The sequence below is a fragment of the Psittacula echo genome (assembly GCF_963264785.1).
Source record: "Psittacula echo genome assembly, chromosome: 10".
Taxonomy (NCBI): Eukaryota; Metazoa; Chordata; class Aves; order Psittaciformes; family Psittacidae; genus Psittacula; species Psittacula echo.
The window spans coordinates 14,517,266-14,542,046 of record NC_137741.1 but is presented as its reverse complement, the minus strand read 5'-3'; the positions used below and the strand labels follow the sequence as shown (position 1 = coordinate 14,542,046).

General features: G+C 48.9%; 3 protein-coding genes across 5 annotated transcripts in view; 2 read left to right on the top strand and 1 right to left on the bottom strand.

Moving 5' to 3' along the window:
• ABHD2 (abhydrolase domain containing 2, acylglycerol lipase) overlaps positions 1-5,405 on the top strand; it is a 38,704-nt gene extending 33,299 nt beyond the window's left edge. For all 3 annotated transcript variants that reach the window (XM_080626812.1, XM_080626811.1, XM_080626813.1), the window contains exon 11: positions 295-5,405. In XM_080626812.1, the coding sequence (XP_080482938.1) occupies positions 295-491 (197 nt within the window). In that variant the 3' untranslated portion in view covers positions 492-5,405. The remainder of the gene's footprint in view (positions 1-294) is intronic.
• A 2,241-nt stretch (positions 5,406-7,646) lies between these two features.
• RLBP1 (retinaldehyde binding protein 1) lies at positions 7,647-14,196 on the bottom strand (the record flags this gene model as incomplete). Its single annotated transcript, XM_080626755.1, has 8 exons — positions 7,647-7,805; positions 7,893-8,003; positions 8,360-8,518; positions 9,188-9,366; positions 10,179-10,380; positions 10,590-10,718; positions 12,684-12,735; positions 13,901-14,196. 8 exons carry the CDS (start codon positions 14,194-14,196, stop codon positions 7,647-7,649), a joined length of 1,287 nt encoding a protein of 428 aa, XP_080482881.1.
• Positions 14,195-24,781, top strand: part of FANCI (FA complementation group I) — a gene marked incomplete at both ends in the record, with an annotated part of 25,203 nt that continues 14,616 nt past the window's right edge. The window contains 15 exons of the mRNA XM_080626631.1: positions 14,195-14,278; positions 14,377-14,449; positions 15,987-16,117; positions 16,489-16,645; positions 16,726-16,783; positions 17,230-17,271; positions 17,734-17,857; positions 18,789-18,874; positions 19,326-19,458; positions 19,684-19,776; positions 20,273-20,409; positions 21,202-21,382; positions 21,928-22,015; positions 23,169-23,299; positions 23,953-24,023. Of these exons, the coding sequence (XP_080482757.1) occupies positions 14,195-14,278; positions 14,377-14,449; positions 15,987-16,117; positions 16,489-16,645; positions 16,726-16,783; positions 17,230-17,271; positions 17,734-17,857; positions 18,789-18,874; positions 19,326-19,458; positions 19,684-19,776; positions 20,273-20,409; positions 21,202-21,382; positions 21,928-22,015; positions 23,169-23,299; positions 23,953-24,023 (1,589 nt within the window). The remainder of the gene's footprint in view (positions 14,279-14,376; positions 14,450-15,986; positions 16,118-16,488; positions 16,646-16,725; positions 16,784-17,229; positions 17,272-17,733; positions 17,858-18,788; positions 18,875-19,325; positions 19,459-19,683; positions 19,777-20,272; positions 20,410-21,201; positions 21,383-21,927; positions 22,016-23,168; positions 23,300-23,952; positions 24,024-24,781) is intronic.

Genomic DNA, 24,781 nt, shown 5'->3' with positions numbered 1-24,781 from the left:
AAGATGTTAATGTGTTAAAGAATGAGTATTCTTATGGAAATACGGGCATTGCGTAGACACCCTCTGTACTGACTGGGATCTGCTTCTGCAGACTGCCCTGTCCTGTGAAGCAGTAAGGTTATGTGCTTTGAACTTCAAAGTGGCTTTGACCTTTGTGCATTTCTGCTTCCTATACAATTGCTCCTTTAGTTCAGATGCTATGCCAAGGGTTGAATTGATTTATCACAACAAGACGCCTTCATTCTCAGCTCAAAAATGTTAACCTGGAATGTTCTGCCTCCTTTTGTTTTACAGAGAAAAGAGAAAATGTCATGTATGTGCTGCCCCTTCATGGAGGCCACCTGGGATTTTTTGAGGGGTCTGTACTGTTCCCTGAACCTCTCACCTGGATGGATAAGCTCGTGGTACAGTATGCCAATGCCATCTGCCAGTGGGAGAAGACAAAGTCTCACTGCTCAGACACAGAGCAGTCTGTATCTGGCCCAGAGTAATTGACTCAAAGACTCTAGATCACTTCAGTGTATCTCCCCCTTTGGGAACATCTTGTTCCCTCACTTGCTGCTTCAGGTTTCCATTCTCCTTGATATCCTATGGCTGGGGTTTGATCATAACCTTTTCTTGCAAAGTGGAGTTAAAGCAAAGGTTAATATCTGGTCAGAGCATTTTTGCATGTAGAGTCACTTGGGTTTGTAATTTACTGCTGTCTGAAAAATTAGGTTGCTGACTGTGACTTGTTACAGGGTTACTGAGCTCAAGGCTGCTTCCTTTAATATAGAAGTTTCAAACATCAAAATCTCTTCTCCTGCTGGTCAAAAACTTGATCTACAGCGTTTGTTTAGGTGTAGAGAACAGGGTAACTAAGGATGTGTTCTGTCCCCGTGTTGGAAAAACCCTGTACCAAGCCACAGGCCAGAGCATTGCTCAGTCTCTAAGCCACTAAAATACGGCTTGAAAAAACAGATGCTTGACTGCAAGTGAAGTTCCAGCCTTGCACCATCTCAAGGGGAAGCCTTTTAGTTCCTAGGAATGCACTTACACAAGTGAATCAGCTAAAAAATACTTAACTTTTTCCATGCTTCAGCTATCTGTGGATTGGGTGTCTTTATGCTGGGACTCTGAGAAAAGCTGCAGGCTGGTAATACTATGTAATATTTCTATGTAAACATGTTCTTGCACCAAGAGTAGATCAGTCACCTTTGTCTCCTTTTAAATGTAATCATCTTTTTAGTACTGGGGTTTTTTTTTGACCCAGGACTTTTTGAAGCTGGCTCTGGCTTCCAAATGGAAACCAGTGATCAAGAATCTGGAGGATCTTTCTGTGAGCTCAATCTCTCATTAAGAATATTTCATAGAGAATTAAGGACTCTCAAGTGGTTTTTGGACAAATGACTTGCCTTACAGTTGATGAGGAACTGGTTTTCTCTAGCCCTGTGCAACTAGAATGGTATCTCTGCATGCCTAACTATTTCCATATCTATGTGTGTATATATATATATACACACATATCTATATATATATACACACATATCTCTCTATATATACATATATATATATACACATATCTATGATATGTAAAGGCTATAGGATTGCTGGCTCCAGTGAGACATTGGGCTCTTCCTCACTTGATTCCTTTTTCACAACCAGACATCCTCCTCTGGTTTTAATGTGTGAAGCGTTAAAGCTGTTGGCAGGAAAGATGCCTACTCACTTGCGCTTTTCCCCTCAAATGGTGTTATAGTCTGTGCCAAGATGGCTATTAATGACTGTAGTCTATCCCCCGGAAGGAAAGTTGTCCCATGACAATCTGGAGACTGAAACCTTGTGGTAAAGATCTCTTTTATTGTTTGTTCTGTCAATATTGTAGTCTCATTAATCCATCCTTAGCACTGCTTTATCACAGTGTCAGTAAAGTTCTTCTCCTGTCTCACTTCCCACATCAGTTAGCATGTTATTGCTTCAGCCTTGGTGTATGTTCCAGGCACTTTAGTTTATAGATTAAGGGTGAAACAAGCTGCAAGACTTCAGTCTGGTAATGTAGGGGAGCAAGCTTTCTGGATTGCCCTGACCCTGAACTCCAGTAGGTTGGAGAGGTGAGGTTTGTTTTAATAAAGCAATAATGAACTATTGTAGCAAAGGTGCATTATCGTATCAGGAAATTCCTTTAATTTGCCTTAGGCCAGACACCTTGGCCTGTTACAATGAACTGTGGATATCTGCACATTCTCCTTGTTTGCAAATTGGGTTTCCTTTTTGATTCAAAGAAAAAATGTGGCCAAGTAAAGCTCTAGGCAAGACTTGCCCTTTCTTGTGGCTATTCCTTAAGAACTATTTTAGGGCATCAGTTAGCAAGGATGTTCTTAGCTGATGGATATCTGGTCTCTGTGTTGTTATCCTCTTATTCATACTGCATCTGTGTATCGCTAAAATCTGTCATAAGGCGCTTCAGGTTTTTGCTTAAGTAGCTGTTCATGTAATATTTATTGGATAGGACTTAAATCTTGCTTCAACAGAAGTGGAGTGTAAACAACGCTTGTACGCATCAAATAGATACAGCATAAATTTAGGTGTGTAGAGGGATGTGATTGTTATCTGCAGTGGCTTACAACTTAAGAAGTGTTTAACTCTCATCATATACTACAGCTGTAGTTTATGCAGGTTGTGGCGATCTGCCTTGAGGAAAAAAACTGCCCTCCCCATGCTTCATACGTCCTTCCCCAATCCAGCTTTACTGTGCTAAGTATCAACCTGGGACAGTTCTAGAGGAGGAGTCCTTAGTACTGATACTGCTGTTGAGGTGAAGAGCTCATCATATAACCCAACATGTGGATACCTATGAAAGGTCAATGTGCATCTGAGCTCCTCTGAGAGCAGATCTGCTGTCCTCAACTTGAGAGCCTTGTCAAAAGAAGGGGTGCTCTGCTCAGCTCCCCAAGTGGCTGAAGCTCTGCCTTACTCCCCAGGACCTCAGACTGGCAGAACAGTTCAGCTGACTGGCCCAGAACATGCAAGTCAGCAGGGTGAGAACTGACTGGGAAGGTTAATGCTAAGGTAAAGCAAGTGTTTTGCCTCTGCTTTTTGGCCAAGTCCCTCTTACAGAACACAAGGTACTTTACTTGCAGCTTCCAATACGTCAGATTTGCCAGCATTTTTAATGGTCCCTTGGTTAGCTTCTAAACTGGGAGTGTTTTCAGATGGGTCTGGCAGTGGTGGTGTTGCACTGTAAAGATAAATATGAACTTCCCTGCAGTTTTCTTCCCGAGTGTTTTCCTGCAGTTCGTGTTTATGAAGATACAGGTTACAAAGGGCATTAAGCAAAAATGTTGGGAACTATTAGCTACAGTACTGAATTTAGCCAATATACCTGTGTGTCATCTGTCCTGGGTCTGTCACAAGTCCCTAGACCCCAGCCCTTTGACATGCAGTGCCTTGCCCTTTCCTTCCTCCCTTGACATCAGCATATCTAGAGACTTCAGTAACAGCTCTCTCAGAGCTTTGGGAGCTTTGCTTTTTAGTAGTAAATGAATTTTCAGACACTAACTTGTGAGACACCTCTGGCCATGTGCACTGTACAAGTGAGTCTTGACTTAAAGGACCTTTGTGGGCAGCCTACGACTAGCTACAGTCTATTTGAAGACTTAAAATAACAATGTCTATAGGTAGTGGATCACTTTCAGCTCTCTGCTCCTCGAGCAGTAGGGAGTGAGTCATAGAAGAAGGGATTGCTTTGCTTTACATGTGATTTGCTGCTTTACAATCCCAAAGTTCTTGTGTCTATTAACTCTCCAGCAGCGTAGCTGAAGGTAGGTTGCCTAAGTGACTGCTTCAAAAGAGCAGAGAGTAGCTACTTGAGGATTTAATTGCCAGTTTAGTCACCTGGATTCCTTCCAGGTTTTGCTAGAAATATTATGCCTGCCTGGAGCTTATTGAAATTCTTCTCAGCCTTTTTCCAGGTGACCAGAAAAGGCCCATGCCTTGTGCTGCATGTGTAAGTCATTTGTTGTGAAGAGCATCATCATGTTTCTGGCTTGAGTCATGCTCTGTGTGTCTGTATTCATTAGGTGGGTCTGCCTGTTGGGTAAGCCCCAGAGCCACAATGACTCAAAGCAGTATGTAGAAGAAGAGCAAACAACCCCTCTTGGTGTGAGGACCTTCTGGAGGTTTCAAATGCCTCAGAGCAACAGTAGCCCAAGGGAGGGATGCCTTGTGACTGTACCCCTTTGTCACTGGGAATGTGGGTTACACTGGCCTGGATTTCCTCAGCTGTTGGGGGAGTTTAAGTATATGTGCCATCAATGAATCAAAGCAGATGCCAGCTTTCCACGATGTGGTGGAAGAGTTTCTAGGGTTATCCTGAACTGTTGTGTTCTGAACATCTCTACTCTTGGGTTTGCTGGTTAATCAATGGACACAAACACTGCAATCCAGGGCAGCATTTGTCAGGTTGGCTCTGCTGGTTGAACAGCCCTTTTCAAGTCTCTCTTAACTCTCTCCAGAAGCTCCCACCCCACATCACTTGAGGATAAAGGCTTTTTTCTTCTCCTCACCCAATAGCATTGCCTAACCCAGGTAGTTTTTATGCCAGTAGGGAGCACTATCCCATAAGGTGGCTCTGCACAAAGCCCTTTTGCTTCTGTTTGAATGACAAGCTCTCATTGTCTATCTCTGGTCATGCAAGAGCTTTGATTAGATACAGAACTTTCTCCTAGGGTCTCTGCTATAGTTCTTCTGGGATGTTGACCCTTCCCATGGCTCCTGCCAACTGGGAAGTCTTTAAAAGGCCAAACAAATCCCACTTGTATTTGATATAACCAAACCCTACTGCTTAGCCCAAGTCAGCAGCTTCCCAAAAGAGCGTGTTTTCTCATTGTGTAACTTGTCAGCTTGACCATAATTCCCATAATTCTCCCTTTTGAGAAAGCAAAACCACTTCCTCCAAAACTCCTAAGCCAAAGAGGTGTGGAAAGAGCTGAGGAACAACAGACTTGTGCCCTTGTTGTGCCCATGCAGCTGTGTTAGAACAGCCGAGTGGCTTCTGATGTTCTTGGTGAGCAGTTTGCTATCAAAATACTTTCCAATTGGCAAAACTCTAGTCTGCGACCATCCCTAAATGCTGCCCTGAAACAGCTTCGTATCCTGAGACACCCTCTCTGCTGCCATGTTCTGAGTCGGATTCTCTGGGGCTGATGGCTGCAGAGGAGATGATTTGCAACTAGCAATGCAATTTTTCTAAATCTGCTGATGTTTACCTTTCAAATGATATATATAAATATATATAAAACAATGTCTGATTTTTCTCTTTTTGTTCTTCTGTGTGGTAAAATGGAGATCGTTGCAAAGCAAAATGTAATTTTGTTATCTTTTGATTCAGTGGGGTTTTTTTATTTAAAAATAAAGGACTTATTGAAGCCAGTGCTACAGGTAGTGACTGTGTGCAGTGTTACTGGGTGATGACGTCTCTCACTTTTAGGCCATGCCTTCTTACTTTGCTCCCTTTGCAGTGAGGAGAGGATCATTTGATGGGGGAATACATGGTGATTAAAATGAGTGTGTTACCTCAGTTATGAGCTCTGATTTAGCGAAAGGAGGAACAAGAGGAATCCTTTAGCCCAGCCATTCTTGCAGTGCACAGAAAGGCATCTCCTCTGGGATGACAGCTTCCTTGGAGGAAGCTGTGGGCTCATGTTTCTGCAGAAATCACCATGTGTTGTTTTTCCCTATTTGAGAGAGGGTGGATTTCCTGATCCTTCAGCTGCTGGCAGAAGAAACACACAACAGCAACAATGCCATCTCTGAGCCCAAGGCAGAGAGAAACCCTGCCAAAAGCATCTCTTGACTGACAATAAGAGCTCACCATGTTTTTACCTACAGACCAAGTAAGACAGATGTGGAGGGTAACTGGGACTGCTGTTGGGGTGGCTGGGCTGGACCAGGACCATTGCTGCTCCTCCCCTGTAATGAGAACTGCTCTGTGGGAGGCAGTGCTTTGTGCTCCATCTCTAGTTTATTGGCCATTGTAATTTAGCTGTTAGATCTGCTTCAGAACTTGGTCAGAGTCACTGGGTGGGGGGGAAGCTGAGGCATGCATGGATGATGCTTACTTCTCTGCTAGCCTATTCTGCATCCCCATCAAAGCAAGCTCCTGGCTCACAACGTGTCCCAGAAGTGTTAAGCAGCCACAGTGACCTCCCAAGAGCTATGCCTGTCCCAGTCCCAATCCCAGAGGCAGCAGTGTGCTGTTGTGTCTGTTTTTACAAGCGAGCTGCAGTTCTCTGTCTCCCAAGCAAGCTGTGCTGTTGTGTTTGCTCTGGCCTGACGGTTGTAGGGCTGTCACGCGTGCTTTCCTTGGGGTGGCTCCAGCTGCTTCCCGGCCCTGCACAGTGCAGAGCCAAATGCAGCAGAGAGGTGCCTTTCGCACACATTTGATCCCATTGCCTCTGCCCAGACGTGCCCCATCCTCCCCACAGCTTCGGGGCCCGTGTCCTGTTTGGTTTGAGCCAGAGCCAGTGCCCTGATGAATGTGGCTCTTGTCAGCACCCAACGCCCCAGCTGCCTTTGGGTCTGGGCTTTTGCTGGTGCAAGGTGCCCGTGTGTAGCTGGGAGGGAGGAAAGGGGACAGGAGCAGGGTGACAGAGAAGATAACCTGGGCAGAGACCAGCAACTTGCTCCTCTCCAAGACCCACTGCTGGCCAAGGGAGGAGAGGATGGTTTGGAACAGGAGATGCCTGGCTCATGAACCAGCACAGACTGCCTTGCCTGGGACACAGCTACTTCTGCCTCCCTCCCCAGACCAGTGCTGCTGACTCCACATGAGCAAGAATTAATTAGCTTTAGCATCAGCACAACTCATTTTCCAGGCAAGGACCCTCTGTCCTCTATGGTGGCTTTTGGTAGGGCTCCCTCCCACAGCACAGTACTAGGAGAAACAGCTTCTGAAGGATGCAGGAGGGTCCCTCCCTCTCCTACGGATAAATCCATCTCCTAGTCTTAGCAGCTGCTGCAGCCTCTGTTCCTCCTCCCTGTCTGCCTGGGCAGGAGTTGCACAGAGCCTGGGGCACTGGTTGGGTTCCTGCATCTTTTGGGCTGTTTTCTCTTTCCTGGTTAGAGCAGATGACTGAGAATTGGGGGTCCTTGTGCAGGTAGGGGTGATGCTCACATTGGGATGCAGGGAGGATGGAGACCACTGGTGCCTTGGCCCCTGTGCCAAAGGACAGTCAGTGATGGGGGGAGGACAGAGGTCTGCTACCGAGCACTGACACTGCTGGCCTCCTCAGAACCAGGAGCACAGCCAGTGTTCCTGCCCCCAAAAGGAACCCCTGTTCCTTGCCACATGCCATAAGCAACCCCAGAGCTCTGCTGTTCAACACCACTTTATTTCTGCCTCGCTGCAGCCCTCCCTTCCCAGAGCAGACGCTCCCCTGTCCCCCCACCGCAGCCCGAGGGCTGTTCTCCTTCTTCCTGTGCTGGCTCCTGAGAGAAAGATGCTCTGCCTGTGGGGGACAGAGCTGCCGGGCAGCCCGCTGCCTGGTGTGGGGAGGCAAGAGGAGGGACAGGCATGGAAGAACCCCATCACGAACAGTTATCCAACCAATGCTACGGTAAGGGAGTGGCTGGGGTTAGGGGGCCACCACTGATCCTACTGTGCTGGGTTAGAGAGCTGTGTCTTCAGCCTCAATGCGCGGCCCAAAGAGCTTCTCTGCAGTAGCTTTGCCATCGTACTTGGGCAGGGTGCCACCAAAGTCTGCCGGCAGGATGTCAGCATCGATCTCCTGATAGAAGGACTCCAGCTCCTCCCCGTGCACAAACACCTGGAGGGAGATGGGAGAGATCAGGGCAGCACTTCCCATGTGCTGCTTCACCCAGAGACATGCCCCAGGTCCCTTTCGTGCACTCACCCTCTCCAGCAGTTTGCTCTTCAGGAACGGTTTGACCACGTTGTAGGTGGTGGTGAAGTACCAGGGCTGGTGGATGAAGTGGACGGCCTTGAACCGCGCTGGGAAGGAGTCCTAGGACGCCAGATACAGATGGTTACAGATGGTGCTGCCCACACACAGCTGGGTAGGCAGCAGTGGACGCCCTGGCACTGTCATGGTTCTCCTCACCCCATCTCCCCTTCTCTCCTTGATGGCCTCTTTTTGTTCTGACCCAGAAGATCAGCAGTCCCAGCCCCAGGGGAGCTAAAGAGCCTTCCATAGGGTTCATAGCTTCTGCTCCATGAGCATGGCCACGTCTCTGCTGTCCTCCCTCCCTGGGGAGAGCCGAGTGTCTTCAGCCTCTGGTCCAAACCCTGCCAGCCCTGCCACTTCCCTTCCCTGAGCTCTCTGCTCCCCCAGGGCCCTTGTTTGGTGGGCACAGGCCCCACCTGCAGCATGTCCACCATCTTCTTGAGCTCGGAGGGTTTGATCCCTGATGCCTGCTGCATGGTGAAGCCCTTGAAGTTCTCAATGATGCAGAACCCATTGATCTGGGTCTCTTCATTTTCCAATAGCTTCTCCAAGATAATGCAATAGGCACGAAGGATCTGATGGAGAGGAGACAGCAGGGTCTGGTGTTAGGTCTCACTTCCTTGTAGACTCCAGGAGGTTCCCAGGATATGTTCCATGGAGCATTAGCCTGGGTCTGCCTGACTCCAGCCTGCTTGTGCAGCCAGCCCCAGGGCTTCACAGCAGGGAGGGCATTGCAGGGGATGCTCAACAACCACCATGTTCCCCTTTCAAGTCAGATCTGGTGTCAGTGATTATCTTGTGATCAAATTCAGAGCTGAGCAGAAAACACAGCTAGAAGAAGCTCTGAGTTACATCCCTGGATACCTCTATGCCAAGAGGCCCTTTCTGTGCCTTGTGCCTCAGTTTCCTCCTTTGCCTGCTGGTCCCTCCTTTCTAAAGAGCCTTGATTTAATGGTGTGGTGCCTTTCTTCACTCTGTGTTACCTGGGTTGGGGAATGCATCCCCTAAATTTGATCTGCATCTTGCACCACATCAGGGGGAAGGAAGGGAACCCTTTGGGATGGGACATATAAGGAACCCTTTGGAATGGACCATTCTCTCATGCTTCCTCAAAGCATAAATTCAGAGGGTTACAGATTTGCTTCAACCTGGGCTGCTCGAGGCTGTGTGTGGACATGTGTCCATAGGGATGCTGTGCTCAGGTGTGCCAAGGGGCAGGAGTGGGCCCGCTCTGCTGAGCTGACCTCATCGAAGGTGATCTCCTCGTAGTCCCAGTTCTCGATGTTGAAGAGCATCACGACCCGGCCGTGCTTGTCCCTGCTGGCCAGGATGCCGGGGTATCCAGCCTCGATGGTGCTGCGCACGGCCTCGGGGCTCAGGTTGTCGAAGAGCTCCGGGTACTGCTGGCGGAAGCTCACGTAGCCTGGAGAGAGGCAGGAATCAGGAGGACAACATGGCTGGGGAGCCACTGGAGCACTGGTGATGGGGAGACACCCATCCTGAGCCCCGTGCCTGGGGTCCCTACAGGTCAGGAGCGCACCAGCCCCAGTGTGCTCAGTGTTACTCTCCCCATGTTATCCCGCATCAGCCTCCTCTCCAACACCTCAACAAGCACATTTCCCCCCTCATTTCCCTTTACCGTTGCTCCCTGTTACGGTGGCACCACCCAGCCCCCTTCCCTTGGCTCCCTGTGGGCACAAAGTAAGGAATCTCCTCCTGGGAAACAAAGCAGCTCCAATGGGAGCCAGTGCTGATAATTACAGCTCATTATCCCCCCAAACTGACACAAAGAGAGGAGCCAAGCAGGTCCCTGCAGGCAGCCACCTCCCCGGGCTGCCCTTCCATCCCTATGGGTCATTCCCAGTGTGGGGAAAGGGTGCCAAAGCGCCTCAACCTGCCCTCAGCCCTCGAGGGATTCCAGGGGTGCTGAGCCCATCAGGCACCATGCACAGAAGCATCAGGATGGGTGCAGGACCAGCTACTTACAGGGGTACAAAGGGGCATGTATAGGAAGGACATGGGCATCTCCAGGGGACGCAGCCCAAAGCAGCTGGGTTTGCTGCACAAACGAAACACCAAAAAATGCTTTTTTTCTCCCCTATTTTGTCCAATAAATCGACAAGGAATGGGACTGTTCTGGCGTTGTGGGATGCCTGGTATCACCCTCATTTATTTCCCTCCCCGTCCCAACTCTTTCCCTGCATCCCAGCCTCCCAGCCCAGCACCTCTCCCAACCTTTCAGCAGGTCGTAGGCCCTGTGGACATCGAACTTGCGGGCGCGAATGAAGCGAAGGAGGAAGGAGTCATCCTTGTCCTGCACCTTCTCTGCCACCGCCTGGCACACCTCCTCACCGCCCGCCCGCTCCCGCACCAGCTCCCGCAGCGCCTTCACCGCCACCTCCCTCTGCTCCTCTGTCTCATTCAGCTCATCCTTTGCCTGGAAGCACACCCCAAAACACCCCATTTATGTACCAAAAGCTGGGGGATGCAGTGATGCTCTTGCAGCATCCTAGTGCAGGGAGTGCAGGGTCACCCGACTTGGGTGTAAGTGCATCCCACTCAATGCAAGAGGGTCTCCTCCAGCCCCCCAGAAGGAGCAGGAGCCCCAGGCTGCGCCTGCCCCCCATTCCCCATACCCACCCTCACCTTCTGCAGGGTGTGCGGGGGGATCTTCTCGCACCTCCCAAAGACAGGGCCGTGGTCCTTGGTGGTGAGACGCTCCAGCTTGGAGCGCAGGGCCTGCTCCTCCTCCGAGACAATGCGGAAGGTGCCCGTCTGGGGGTGAGAAGAACATATGGGGCTCCCCAACCAGCCCCCCTGCTCCCTACCCCGCTGCAGGTCTCCTGGGGTAGGGAGCTATAGGGGGTGCAATGGGATGGGGATGGGCTGTGTGCTGAGAGCAGCCAGGGGGTAAAGGGTGCATGGGGTGCACCCCACCCCAGCACTGCAGGGAGGGGATGCTCAGAGCCCAGCAGATAGGGCAGCACAAGGGCAGTACTCACAACTGCAGACATGTTGTCCTCTGTCCTCTGTCAGCTGCAGGACACTGGGAGAGGGAAGGAGCAATCAGCAGTGCAGGGGATCCTGATGATTTCTGTATCCCCCCTATGCCCCATCCCTGCTCCTCTTGCTCAGGCAAGAGTGGAGGTGGGTACCCAGAGGACACCCCCAACCCTCCTCAGTTCCATCATGTACTGCCTGCATCTCTGCCTGTCAGCAGCCTTGAGAAGCACCAGGGATATTTGCAACAGCAGCTTAAAGATGTGGGTATTGATCATCTGACACCTTCATCCTTTTTCTGGCTCTGGGGACATGTCATAAGGACCTCCAGCCCCATGAGCTCACCCAGCGCTGTTTGTCTCAGACCACCTTCACATGTGCAGAAGTGGGCACCCAGCTTTGGCCAGGCAGCCAGCCAAGTGCTTTTATTGCCTTTTATTTCTATTACCCTGCTATCCCCAGCGTTCCCCAAATCCTCAAGCCCCACTGCTCCAGCCCAGAGCCCATCACCGGCTGCAAGGCTGGACCATGATCCTAGCAGCATCTTTCCATTGCAGTCTGGGTGAAAGACCTTGTTCTCACTCCCTGCGAGGAGGAGGAGGGCTGCCTTCATCCTGCCTCCAGCACTCATCCCTGCTTCTGCCTCTTGCCTTCCAAGCCCAGGCAGTGCAAGGGATGCTTGGCTCCAGCTCAGCCACTTCCACCAGCTCCCAGGGAACGGATGAGCATCCCCTTTTGCCAGGCACTACAACCAATCCCAACCCCAGCAGTGCCATGTTAAGGGATGTATGAGTCTCCAATGCAGTTATCTCAGGTGGGAAAAGCCCTGGATACTCACCAGGGATAGAAAAGCTGAACTGAGGGTCAGTGCACAGGGACCGAGACGGACACACGGACTGCAAGGCCGGAGTGGAGCAGGCAGATAGCGGGGCAAAAGCTTTGTAGAGTCACCGGGTTGGGATTAGACCGTCACAAGGCATCAACTCACTGCAGCTTTGCAATTAAGGCAGCACAGCCCCGGCAAGAAACCCCATTCCAGCATTACAAAAGGCAGCTGATGGACGGGAAGGAGGGAGCTGGGGCTGCGCGGGCCAGTCCGAGCGTGCATGGAGGGGCGAGCCGGGATGCCGGACCCGATTAACCAAGTATAAAAGCTTCTTGTTGTGTAACTCGCTCATTAGCACGGGGCAGGGGCAGGCGGGGGCTGGCTGGCATCCCTGCCTGCTCCCCTGGGTAGAGCAGGTCAGGGCTGTTCCATAGCTTCTGCATCAAAAAGCATGGCAAGGTCCAGCTGCAGGGACAGATCCATGGCAAAGGATGCTCCCAGGGCTGGTCCATCCTAGGGCTCTCCAGCTCCTCCCAAACCAGCATCCATATGGGTCCCTTTTCAGCTTTTTGAATGAAAACGCCTGAGCAGATCGTTGTTTTTATAATGTCCCACGTGATGGTTTCCTGCTTGGAGCTTCGGGAACTGGAACCCAGTCCATCCCTGGGGTGAAGTCATGAGGGAGGGGGGCCCGGGATGTGACAGGAATGGTGCTGAGCACATGTATGGGTGCAGAGGGAAAAACAAGTGTGTTGGAGCTGTCCCAGCATGACGATACCACTTGGGGCAGGGGAGCGTTTGCAGCCTTAACTCTTGGGGTCCATGCTTATGGAGCTGGGTGAGGACACGTTGAGGACGGGGCTGTGCACGGCTCTTTTCCCAAGCCCAGGACTGGAGCTCAGCCAGGCTCTTACCACAACAGGGATTTTGGGGAGGCGGTAGGGCCAGGCTGAGCGCCGGGCAGGGCTGAAGGGGGTTACACAAGGCACGTTTTGTAATGCCACCGGGATTTACGGATTCGGTTTCCACGGGGCTGCCCTGCAAACAGAGCTGAGACCCCGCTGCGAGGGAGGAGGAGGAAGGCACAAGACTCCTGATGAAGGGCAATGGGGAGCGGGGAGGGAAAACTCAAACCTGTGCCAAGACCCCAAGCAGTGCTGCCATGGCCAGAGGCATCACACACTGAGACCCCCAATCTCCTTGTCCCATTCCTATGCCAGCCCTAGTGTAAGGCTCAGCTTCCTCCTAAAGCTTGTACCTTTGTCTGCAGAGCAAGATGGTGTGTGATGGGGGGATATCATCCTGAATAACCCCAATAGCCCTGCATGGGGATGGCAGAGGGGACCACAGGAGCATCCTGGCCATCACGCTCATCACAGATGGAATACTTCAGCAGAGTCATGTGTAGCCCCTGGCATCATGGTGCTTTGTCCTGGGAAAAGGGGTCTAGGATGGTTGGCAGCCCCAAGGACAGCCCATCCCCAAGTACTGTGGCCACAGCCTTTCAGACATCTCTCAACCAGGTTCAGTTATCCCACTCCCCATGGCCCTTGGCCCCAGGTGAACCCGCTCCCTGTGAGCACAGGGCTTGCGAAAGCTCCCACGCTGTGCTGGCACCAGATCCCCTGGATAAATCCCGCTGCTTAAACACGGGCTAAACCTCCTCGTGTGCCCAAGGCCACCCCTCATCCCCCTGGAATTAAGGGGTTTACTTGGAGCTACCCATGCAGGTGGCTCTCAAAGGGGCTGGGTGCTGCTGCTGCTGTGGGTGGCCCTGAATCACAGAATAGGTTGGGTTGGAAGGGACCTTAAATCTCAGCTCATCCCAACCCCCTTGACACCTTCCACTAGAGCAGGTTGCTTGAAGCCCTGTCCAAACTGGCCTTGAATGTTAATGGGGATCTCCAGATTTCCTGTAGCTCCCCTTTAAACACTGGGAGCTGCTCTAACGTCTCCTGAGAACTTTCTTTTCTCCAGGCTGAATAAGCCCAGCTCTTGTCCTGTCTCCGTAAGACAGAAAAGTCTGCTTCATCAGAGAAGTCTTAAGAGATGACACTACTGGATGCTGAAATGAGGGCTGAGCAGATCATAGAATCATAGAACTGATGTTTCAGCCCAGTTTTGGGGTTACATTAACATGACAGTACCTGCTTTCAGGCTCTGAACGTGGTGACCAAGCAAACTGATCACATTTGATAATGGGCACTTTATGCTGAGTGCCCCAGTACCCGCCATGTGCCGCACCCCGCGGGACTCGAACCCGTGACCTCCGGTGCTGCAAGGGCAGGGGCGCTGAGCCGCCGGCGGGGACGGGAAGTGAGCGCTGCGGGCGGGACAGTTGCCCGGGTGACGGCAGGGCGCTTCCGGGCGGGAATTTCGCGGCGGCTGGGCTGGCTCCGGGGCGCCGCGCCCGTGTCCCGGCACCATGGCCCAGCGCATCCTGGCGCTGGCGGCCGAGGAGGCTCCCGAGCGGCTCCAGGAGGCCCTGCAGAGCCTGGGGGAGAGCGAGGTGCGCGGGTACCCCGCGGCCGGGCCCGGTGTGCGGGGCGGGGGGCGGGTGCGCGCTGTTGGGTGCAGCGCAGCTCACGGCGTCCCCTTCCCTTGCAGCTGGGCGATATGGTGACGAGGCAGGCCCTGAACGGCAGGGAGACGGCAGCTTTGATAAGAGGCATCTTCAAAGGTGGGTGAGCACTGAGGTGCGCTGGGTGGGGGTGAGGGGTAAGTGGTCACGGGCACCAGGAAGTGTCACCTTTGGTCGAAACAAACATAAGGACATGGAGCTGTTGGAGCAAGTCCAGAGGAGGCCACGAGGATGATCAGGGAGCTGGAGCACCTCCCGTATGGAGATAGGCTGAGAAAGTTGGGGCTGTTCAGCCTGGAGAAGGGAAGGCTGCGTGGAGACCTCGTAGCAGCCTTCCGATATCTGAAGGGGGCCTACAAGGATGCTGGGGAGGGACTATTCATTAGGGACTGTAGTGACAGGACAAGGGGTAACGGGTTCAAACTTAAACAGGGGAAGTTCAGGTTAGATATAAGGAAGAAGTTCTTTACTGTAAGAGTGGTGAGGTGCTGGCACAGGGTGCCCAGAGAAGCTGTGGCTGCCCCATCTCTGGCAGTGTTCAAGGCCAGGTTGGAGCAACCTGCTGTAGTGGAAGGTGTCCCTGCCCGTGGCAGAGGGTTGGAACTGGGTGATCTTAAGGTCCCTTCCAACCCAACCCACCCTGTGATTCTATGAAAATCAGCTGGTCAGGGCTGCCACAGGGAAATGTGACATCCAAAAACAGGTACAGGGAAATAGGAGACTGGATAGACACATCTTTAATGAGCCTGTTGTAAGTGGGTTTTACTTTTGCCAGCCCTTAGGTGATATATTTTACATTGGCTGTTGCTAGTCATAGTTACTGTGTGTATTAGGATCTTGAACCTGGGTCAAGAAATGTTCATTAACAATAAGGAATTAATGAGTAAAACCAGGACCTGGTTCTGTTTAAAACATCAAAGGAGAGCATCTGGGATTGAGGATGTTATTCCCAGCTTGGGAAAGTGACTGTCCAATTAACCAACTTGGCAATCAAACTGAAGTTTGATTCTGAAGTTTGATTCATTCTAAAGTGAACTGCCTTTATTATAATACTAATAATCACACCCAGAGATCAAAAAGACCTTGACCCAGGTGAAGACCCTTCCTCTGAGCATGCAGTTGAATGAATATGTAGTCATATGTTAACTAATAACCAGTCAGCATGAAATCTATGATTTTTGTGTATAAAAGAGCCCTGAAACTTGCTGTTGATGTGCATGACTTGTGCAACAGCCTGCCCAGACCTGACTAAATACATCTCCTGAGCGTGTGGATTTGTTATATGGTGGGTACAAATCCACTTTTGGGACAACACAGGCACCTTGGAGTAGAGCAGAGCCAGCTGAGGCTTAATTGCCAACCTGATTCTTCTCAGCATTTTGACACTTCCTGATCTTTGGCAGCAGTTTGAGTGAAGCACGGGGTGTGATAGTAGGGTTGAGTGCTTCAGCTGCTTTATCCAAGAGATTCTCATTTCCTGTGCTCTGTTTTATTTATCTGTTGTGTCAGATAGATAAAGAAGGGAGTTGCAGTCAGGTGATAGTTCAGCCCTGCTAATTTCCTGTTGTTTAGCAACATGTTGTTACTTGCATAACTTTTTGTCCATTCTTTGTTTTCTTTATTTCCTCCTTATAAGGCTCCCCCTGTTCCCAGCAGAGTGGTGTTCTCAGGAGGCTTCAGGTTTACAAGCACTGCATCCCGCTGGTGGAGTCAGGAGACCTGCATCTGGCCAAGGTGTCTGAAGTCATAGGACTGCTCATGCTGGAGGTAGAGATTCCTTTGGCTTTCCTGGGTATCACTTTGTATGTAAATTGGGATACTTCACTCAGCCACTGAGGAAGATGAGTTGTGTCCTTTCCATGGATCCACCCTGGACTAAGTTAGCTGGTGTTGGAATTTGCTGTGCATGTAAATGTGATTATCTTTAATTTAGACTTGAAACTCCAAACCTATAATTACGTCATCTTGATACACTGCTCTGTTCTATACAAAATAGAGATCTCAGGGCCAATTCCCCTTTTAAGGGAACATTTCCCAATAGGAATGTTGTTGTTTGCTGGTTTTTGGTGATGGTTTGGATGTATATGTGGACTTCTGTGCAGTGCCTCAGGCTTCTCAAAAGTTGTATGTTCTCCCAGGCTCGCCAGCTGCCAGGCCCTGCCTTGGCTGAACTTGCCACCCTGTTTGTGGATGTTATCAAAGGTGGCAGCCTGTCTAATGGGAAATCCTTGGAGTTGTTTTCCACTGTTCTCACTGCACTGGCCAGTTCGAAGGAGAGCCTGGCTTATGGGAAAGGTAATCCCTCTCAGTTCCTTCTCTACAGCCTGTCCTCCCTTCCTCTGGAATCAGCTCCTCAAAGACTTTTGCTTTTTCAGGTGAACTGAGTGGGGAAGAATTTAAAAAACAGCTGATCAATACCCTCTGCTCCAGCAAGTACGTACATCCCTGCTAGCTCTTAGTTACATGGCAAAACAGCTTCATGTTGTGCTTTGAGAAAGGCATCAACATGAGCTGGATGTCACCACCTGTGTCCTGTTCTATAATCCTTGAATCTGTGCTGTCCCTGACAGTGTCTTGTCTGGCTGGGATAGCCAGGGAACACCCTGCTACCAGATCTTGTAATAGTGTTGCATGAACTGGTCTTGGGAAGTACTTGTTTTCATTCCTCTCTTGGTATTTGTTATTCTGGGGGCTGGGGCAGCTCACAACCATTACCAGTCTGGGGGGTGGTGGTGATTTCTGGTGGAAACCTGGCTTCTTATCTTAATAAGAGAAAATAACAGGGAAATGGTGACATTGAGTAATTGTGTATGAGGAGGGAAGGGCTAAGTGGTAATTCTGCTTGCTCTCCATTTGCTGACATAGTTTTGTTGTACCAGGTGGGATCCTCAGAGTGTGATACATCTTGCCAACATGTTCAGGTAATTCTTTTCCCTTCAGCATCAACACTTCTATGTGCTGTTGTCGTGTCTGTGCCCTATTTCAAATGTAGGTTGGGGCAAGTACAAATAGGTCTGACTATACCAGGCACAGCCACATGAATGGTTGGTCAATGAACATCCATGTTGTATCCATTTGGACACAAAACACAGCTTTGGGAAGGCATGGCATCATTGTTTCTATTCCACGTGTGAGCAAGCTTTGGCAAGTTAATAATACATTAATGAACATCATGTGGAGGAGATCTAAGCACAGAAAGAAGAGTATCTTGGAACAGAGGTAGGGATTTGAGGAATCTTTGGCAACTGCTTCTGGTGAAGACTTTGAGAACACTTGCTGCCTGTCTGTACATTAGAATCTTTTGTCTGGTTATGGGCTGAATCTGCTGTGGGATTCTGAAGGAAATCAGTGGAAATGATTAGGCTGCATCTTTGATTCAACAGGGATATTCCACTGTCAGGAGAGGAGCTGCAGTTTGTGGTAGAAAAGGTCCTCAGGATGTTCTCCAAATTAGAGCTGCAGGAAATTCCACCTCTGGTCTATCAGCTGCTGCTGCTTTCTGCAAAGGTAAGAGCTCATGTGAGCCTCCCCCTAAGTATGTACCATGAGAAAAAAAAGATGTACAGACTGAGCTGTAGGCTGGATTTTGGCAGGAATTCTGATTGTTCCAAACTGTGTTGTGAGGAGCAGGACGCAGCAGGACATCAGTAGGTTTATTTCTCCAGCTGCCTGTAGCCTGAAGAAGCTGACTGCTCAGAGATGGATACAATCTTTATATTCTTTGTGGGGAAGGAAGGAAACCTTTGGGAAATAAGGGGTGAGCACAGACCTAGGAGACAGCAGAGAGAATTGGTTTTTCTCAGTGTCCTTAAGTGTGGTTTTCCTCACTCTGTGGTCTGCACGCTATAATAATAGCTCATGCAGTATAACTGTGTTCTGGGTTGTAGTCTGATTTGTGCTGCAAACATGTCATTCCCTGGGCTCTTCCTGCAAGCAGAGGCTGCCAAGAACATCTCTGCCCTTTGACAGGGTGATCTGACTCTTGGGCTTCATTTGTGACTGAGTCAATTCCAAAAGTGATGCTGTCAAAGACAAATGATATGTGTGTTTTAAGAGGTTTTCCTGGTTTCCACCTGGTTTCAGGTCCACTGGCCAAATATCTGTGTATATATATAGATTGAAGGCTAGGAGTTTGAAAGCCTTCCCAATTGATTATAACATAAAGCCTTCTCAATTAATTATAACATAAAGGATCCTTTCTAATTAGTAACAACTTAAAGAAACCCTGAGAACATCTGAAAGATTCAGCTTCTTCCAACTCTTTATTAAAGAGTCAAAAGAAATACACAAACTAAACCAGATGACTTAATTTGGAAATGACCTGCGTGGGAGCCCTCCCCACCTCAGGAATTGATGAAGGGAAAAGAAGGATACCATGACATTTGTAATTGATGGGTACAAGGCCTGTAGTGGCTCAATGTGATGTCCTCCCTTGCAGGGCAGTAAGAAGGCTGTTTTAGAAGGAATCATCAGTTTTTTTAATCAGTTGGATAAGAGACAAAAGGAAGAACAGAAGGTTCCACAGTAAGTTCTTTCTCTGTCATCCCCTTTTCTTACTACCTGGGTAAAGGCACAGGAGGTGGCTGGTTTCTTCTCCTGAGTAACAAGCGATACGACAAGAGGAAATGGCCTCAAGCTGCACCAGGGGAGGTTTATACTGGATATTAGGAGAATATCCACCAAAAGTGTGGTCAGGAATTGGAACAGGCAGCCCAGGAAAGTTCAAAAGCCATTTAGATGAAACCCTTAGTGACGTGGTTTAGTGGCAGCCTTGGCAGTGCTGGACTTGATGTTGGACTTGATGATCTTAAAGATCTTTTCCAACCTAGCTGATTCTATGATTCTAATTGTAGTCACCCTGGTCCTAGCCAGAACTCCTCAAATTCAAGTTGTTAAACCTTGTACAAGTACATCCTCCTTGATGCATAAGAAATTATTCATGGCTTTGGATGGCTTGGTTTTGAAACTTTTACAGATCAGGGGACCTTGAGGTAGCCACAATGCCCCTGGACCAACTCCGCCACGTGCAAGGCACCGTTATTCTCCATATTGTTTCTGTTATCAACCTGGATCAGGACCTTGGCGAGGAACTAATCAAACATCTAAAGGTAGGACACAGATGGAGCAGGCTGTGCTGCTGAAGGTGCTGAAGCAGGGGTTTTAAATTTAACTGGTTATCTGTAGAAAGGATTTAACAGCTTTTGTGTTTGCAGTCATGTTCACATGTAAAAGTGCTGTGATATGTTTGAAGGCAGATGTGCCTTGCAGCTTCCCTGAGCTAGTGGGATGCTGCAGTTGAAGATAACAACTGACTGTTGCTTGCCGTTTTCTAGACTGAGCAGCAGAAGGACCCTGCTAGAGCCCTGTGTCCCTTCAGTGTGGCTCTTTTGCTATCGGTTGCAGTAAAACACAGACAGCAAGAGCAGGTATGTGGGCGATCAGCTTGCAGAGAACTTCCATAGGCATGTACACTGCACTTCTTGGAAGGGAAAGGAAGCATAGTTAGGTCATAGTCCCATCAGAGCTAGTCTTAAAATGGTTTCAGGATGCTTGTGGGGAGGCAGTTAGGTCATTGGTACCCTGTAATTTACTGAACACTATAAAAGACCCCAGAGCAATATCAGAATTTTCCAGAGTTGTGATTCCTGGGGGTTGGTGTAACAGGATGAGAAGAAAAGCAATGTCTTTTTGTAATGCTTTGGCTCTGTGGTGGCCACCTGAAGAGCATCTGGCAGCAGGTTGCCCTCCTTGAGGCACTTAATGAGGTTGGTGTATTTGTCCTGAGACATAAGTGAGTTCAGACTTTTGGCAGGCTCTACTGGAACTTGTGCTCTGGCTGATGCTCTTACTGGAACGTACCCAAGACTATACAGGTCTCATTTCAAAGATCATTTCCTCTCACTCAATGATTTTATGTTCCAGATATTTGATTTCTTGAAAACATCAATCACAAGAAGCTGCAAGGACCTGCAGTTCCTTCAGGCCTCCAGGTTTCTGCAGGATTTGTTTCCTCAACAATATGATGTAACTGCTGTCATTCTCGAAGTGGTGGAAAACAGGTGAGTTGTTGCCACATGCTGCAGAACACTTTTTTTTTTTTTTTGAAGGGGAATGGTCTGGGATGCTAAATACTGCTGGCCAAGGAACAGTGTCAAAATCCAAAGTTTTTATCCTAGTTTTATATTGGTGACCTGAAAAAAAGGCAACAAAATGCAGCTGTGTAAATCTGCCCTCCCTCCCTCAAATCCCAGCGTCTGGTGGTACAAAGGGCTAAACTGATCAGGACCCTCTATCTGCTTCTTGCTGGTGAAGCTCAATATGAGTTGATGATCAGTATGATCATATGAGTCATGCTGCTGGCTGTAGTTTGTGTTCTGATCAAGGAATGAGTGATAGGTCCACTGTTTTCTTCTCCCACATGGTTAGTCCTTTAAACATCCTGTGGGAGGATAGCTCTGATCTGTCACCAGCTGTCCTTCAGTTTGATGAGAGGCATTCCTCTTCTCTCTTCCTTTCTGACTTGGAGATCTCAAGATCAGTAGGATATTTGTGCATCCCAGCTATAGCCTTCTGTCGCATTCAAATCAGACCTGAGTGCACATCGTTCCCCACAGTGAGGAAACCTTTGGAAGAGAAGTCTGGACTGCAAGATGTGTTGTGCTGAATGCCTGTCCTTCAGCCTAGAGACAGTCATGGGCTTGTGAGGGATATTCCCTGGTGTGATCAAGCATCTCCCATTGCTGCTTTGGACCCTGGAATGACTGCAGAAAATTTTACTTTAAACTGTTCTAATCTAAACCTTTTCTATGACTAAGTTGTTTCTTTCCTGATCTGCTTAATGCTTTCCTCAGTGCCTTTGGCTGGGACCATGTTACACAGGGCCTGGTGGATCTTGGCTTCAGCCTAATGGAATCATATGAACCAAAAAAGCCCTTTGGAGGAAAAGCTGCTGATGCCAGTTACGGCCTTTCAAAAATGCCAGCTCAGCAGGCTTGCAGACTGGGAGCAAGCATCCTGCTGGAAACATTTAAGGTACTGTGTGTTTTGGAGAGGGTTTTTTTTTGGTGGGGGAGAGAACTCTCTTGGTAAATGGTGTCAGAACTCTGCCTGCTGTATCCATCATGAGTGTTTTACAAACAGTACCAGATTCAGTCTCTTCTATTTGCCCCTGTCCAACTGGAAGAGACCATCCTCATGAAGACCTAATCCTAATCTGTTCCAGCTACCATGATACTTGTATAATCCCTATTACACTTTCCAAGAAACTGCAAAGAAGGTAGAGAAATTCAGAGGGACAAAGGAGATCTGTCAGGGGTGGGATTGAAACCATCATCTCCACCGAAGCGGTAAATTTGCATACCACCACTGATGTCACCCAGTATTTTTCAAGCATGTGCCTCTGCTGTGCTGGTTCTGCTTGGCCTGGGATGGAATCTGAATCAACCTGTGTGAATTTAGCTGAAAGGGGAGTTCAGGCAGCCAGTCTCAGCTTACCTGTCAGATCTGGATTTGCTTTGTGCTGCATGATGCTTCTGCTGTGAGGCATCGTTTTTATTTGTTGTTCTTTCTCATTTCAGGTTCATGAGCCCATCAGAAGCGATATTCTTGAGCAGGTCCTGAACAGAGTCCTCACAAAAGCAGGGTCTCCTGTCAGCCACTTCATAGGTAACAGGAAAGAGAGAGAAATGTGTCCTGCCCTGTGGACACTCGGAACATAGCTTCTTGAAACAAGTTAATAGGTTCATAGGATAGTTTTGGTTGGGAGGGACCTTTAAAAATCATGAAGTCCAATCCCCCTGCAATGAGAATGGACATCTTCCACTAGATCAGGTTGCTCAGAGCCCCGTCCAACCTGACCTTGAGTCTCTCCAGGGCTGGGGCATCTCCCACCTCTCTGGGCAACCTGTGCCAGTATTTTACTACTTACACTAAAAACTCCCTTATATCTAGTCTAGATCTACTTTCTTTTAGTTTAAAACCATCACCCCTTGTCTTACTGCAACAGGCCCTACTAAAAAGTTTATTCCCATCTTTCTTATAAGCCCCCTTTAAGTGTTGAAAGGCTGCAATAAGGTCTCCTCAGAGTCTTCTCCAGGCTGAACAACCCCAACTCTCTCAGCCTTTCCTCTTAGGAGAGGTGCTGCATCCTCTGGTCATTTCTGTGGTCTTCCTCTGGACCTGCTCTGGCAGGTCAATGTCTTTCCTGTGCTGAGGACTCCAGAGCTGGAAGCAGTGCTCCAGGTGGGGTCTCACCAGAGCAGAGGGGAAAAATCCCCTCCCTTGACCTGCTGGCCATGGTTCTTTGGATGCAGTCCAGCATACAGTTGGCTTTCTGAAGTTCCTGCTGAAGTGACCTGAAGCCAAGAAAATCACTTGTTCCTTCCCCTCTTACTGAGGTGTCAGCTGCCTCAGATTATTGTGTATTCACCATAGGTAAAGTATACGGTTTCAGGCAGTTGCCATGGCACAGATGACGCACAGAAAGTTGGTATCCATCAGTCAGCAATTTGTTCCGTGTTCCTTAGCCTTGCCTTCCTCCTCGTCCTTGGGCAGGTGCTTGGGAGTCACTGGGGCTGCCAAAATGCCTCTGCTGCAGCCTCTTCTCTTATACCTCAGTGCCCTCTGGTGGGATGAGGCCCTTCAGCTGGGTTGTGAGCATTTTACACATTGCCTGCAGCAGAGCTGAGACTTTCAATGCTTATCCTGTCCTGTATGATGGAAGGGCTTTGATTATTCTGTAATTGTTAGCTCTATAGACATCTTTTATTCAGACTTTTCTTACCCATTTTCTTATCCCGTTTGTCCTTTTGTTTTTCAGACTTGCTATCCAGTATTGTTGTGTCTGCTCCTCTTGTGCTTCAGTCTTCATCCTCCAAAGTCACAGAGACCTTTGACAATTTGTCCTTTCTGCCCATTGACACAGTGCAAGGGCTCCTGCGGGCAGTACAGGTAAAACTTTGCATTTCTTCATGAATATCCTTACTAGTTTAGTTCCAGTGACAGCACTAGGCCACAATTATATGCATGATCTGTTAAACCTCCGTGTAAAATAAACCTTCATGCTCTGCTGTAGGTTGTTTGGTGTAGCATGGAACTGTTCTTCAAGCATGGATTTGCATGTGCCCTCTAACAAAAAGCATATGGTGTGGTCTGGCATGGTACCAAAGCCGCTCTGTGCTGACCTTTCATATGGAAGATGCCCAGATGCTGCACACTGTACAAAACTAAGTATATAGTGTTTAAATGAACAGCTGGAGCTGTCATGTTGATTTTTCTCCTTCCAGGCTCTATGTCAGTGTTTCTCTTTGTCTGGGCTGAGATACTGCCCTAGTATTAAATTTTTATCTGCTTTGTCCAATCTGGGGATAACTGTTCTTTTCCCAAACCCTTGCACCGTGTCCTCACTAACCTGTGAGGTGTCTCACTGCAACAGCTCTCTGGGTTTAATTTTATACTGGCTTAAAATAGTTTGGTTTTCCTACTGTACTGATGACAGTATTGGAAACGCAGGGCCAGATGGGCCTAAGGAAGATGAGCTCATATGCCCCAAGGGCTTGGCATGCCTTAGTGCTTTTCTTTCCAAAGTCTATTTTCCTTTCCAGCCTCTGCTCAAAGTCAGCATGTCAGTGAGGGACTCCCTGATACTTGTTCTCCAGAAAGCTATCTTTTCCAGGTAAGCTGGGAAGGGATTCATTGAAAAGATTTCCACAACTCATCTATGATTTTGGAGTGGAAGTATGTTTTGTTTGGTTTGGATGAGTCTCTTCTCACTATGTTCTTCCCATAACTGGATGGTGACATCTCCTAACCCTTTAACCTAGCACTTGAATACAGTCACAGCTTACTGAACTGAGACACAAATCCCAAACCCCAGCTAACTGGGCTTTGGGAATTCAGAAAGCTGTTGGGAACGCCAAATAAGTAGGCAAAACTAAAACCAATTCCAACATGTGTCTACACTGCTGAGTACATCCAGATGCTAGGGAGAGTCTGGAATGCTGAGCTACCACTTTCCCTCTGATCCCTTACAGGGTGGTGGAGAAGCAGGCTTGTTGTCTTGGTAATGCTTTGTGCAAACCATCCTGCTGTCTTCGTAATGCTGTGAGCATAAACTGGATTTTGTTGGGCAGTAGCTGCCTGGTTATGAGTATAGAATTCGTAATTTAAGATTATTATTCAAGGCAAGGGACTTGCTCTTGGGAAAGACCTAGTTTCCATGAGCAAAGCAAAACACCAGCTTTTTGTGAGCAATTTTCCAACTCTGAGACTCTCCCATTCCAGTTTTCAGGGGAGATTTAATGCTCTGGTCCTTCCCTCTGCTAAGACAGGAAGGAACTTGAATGTTGTGAGAGTGTAGAGCAAAGGAGTTCTCAGCAAACTGCCAACCTCTCAACTCCTTGGGACAGTGCTGCCCTCTTGGGGAGTGCAGTT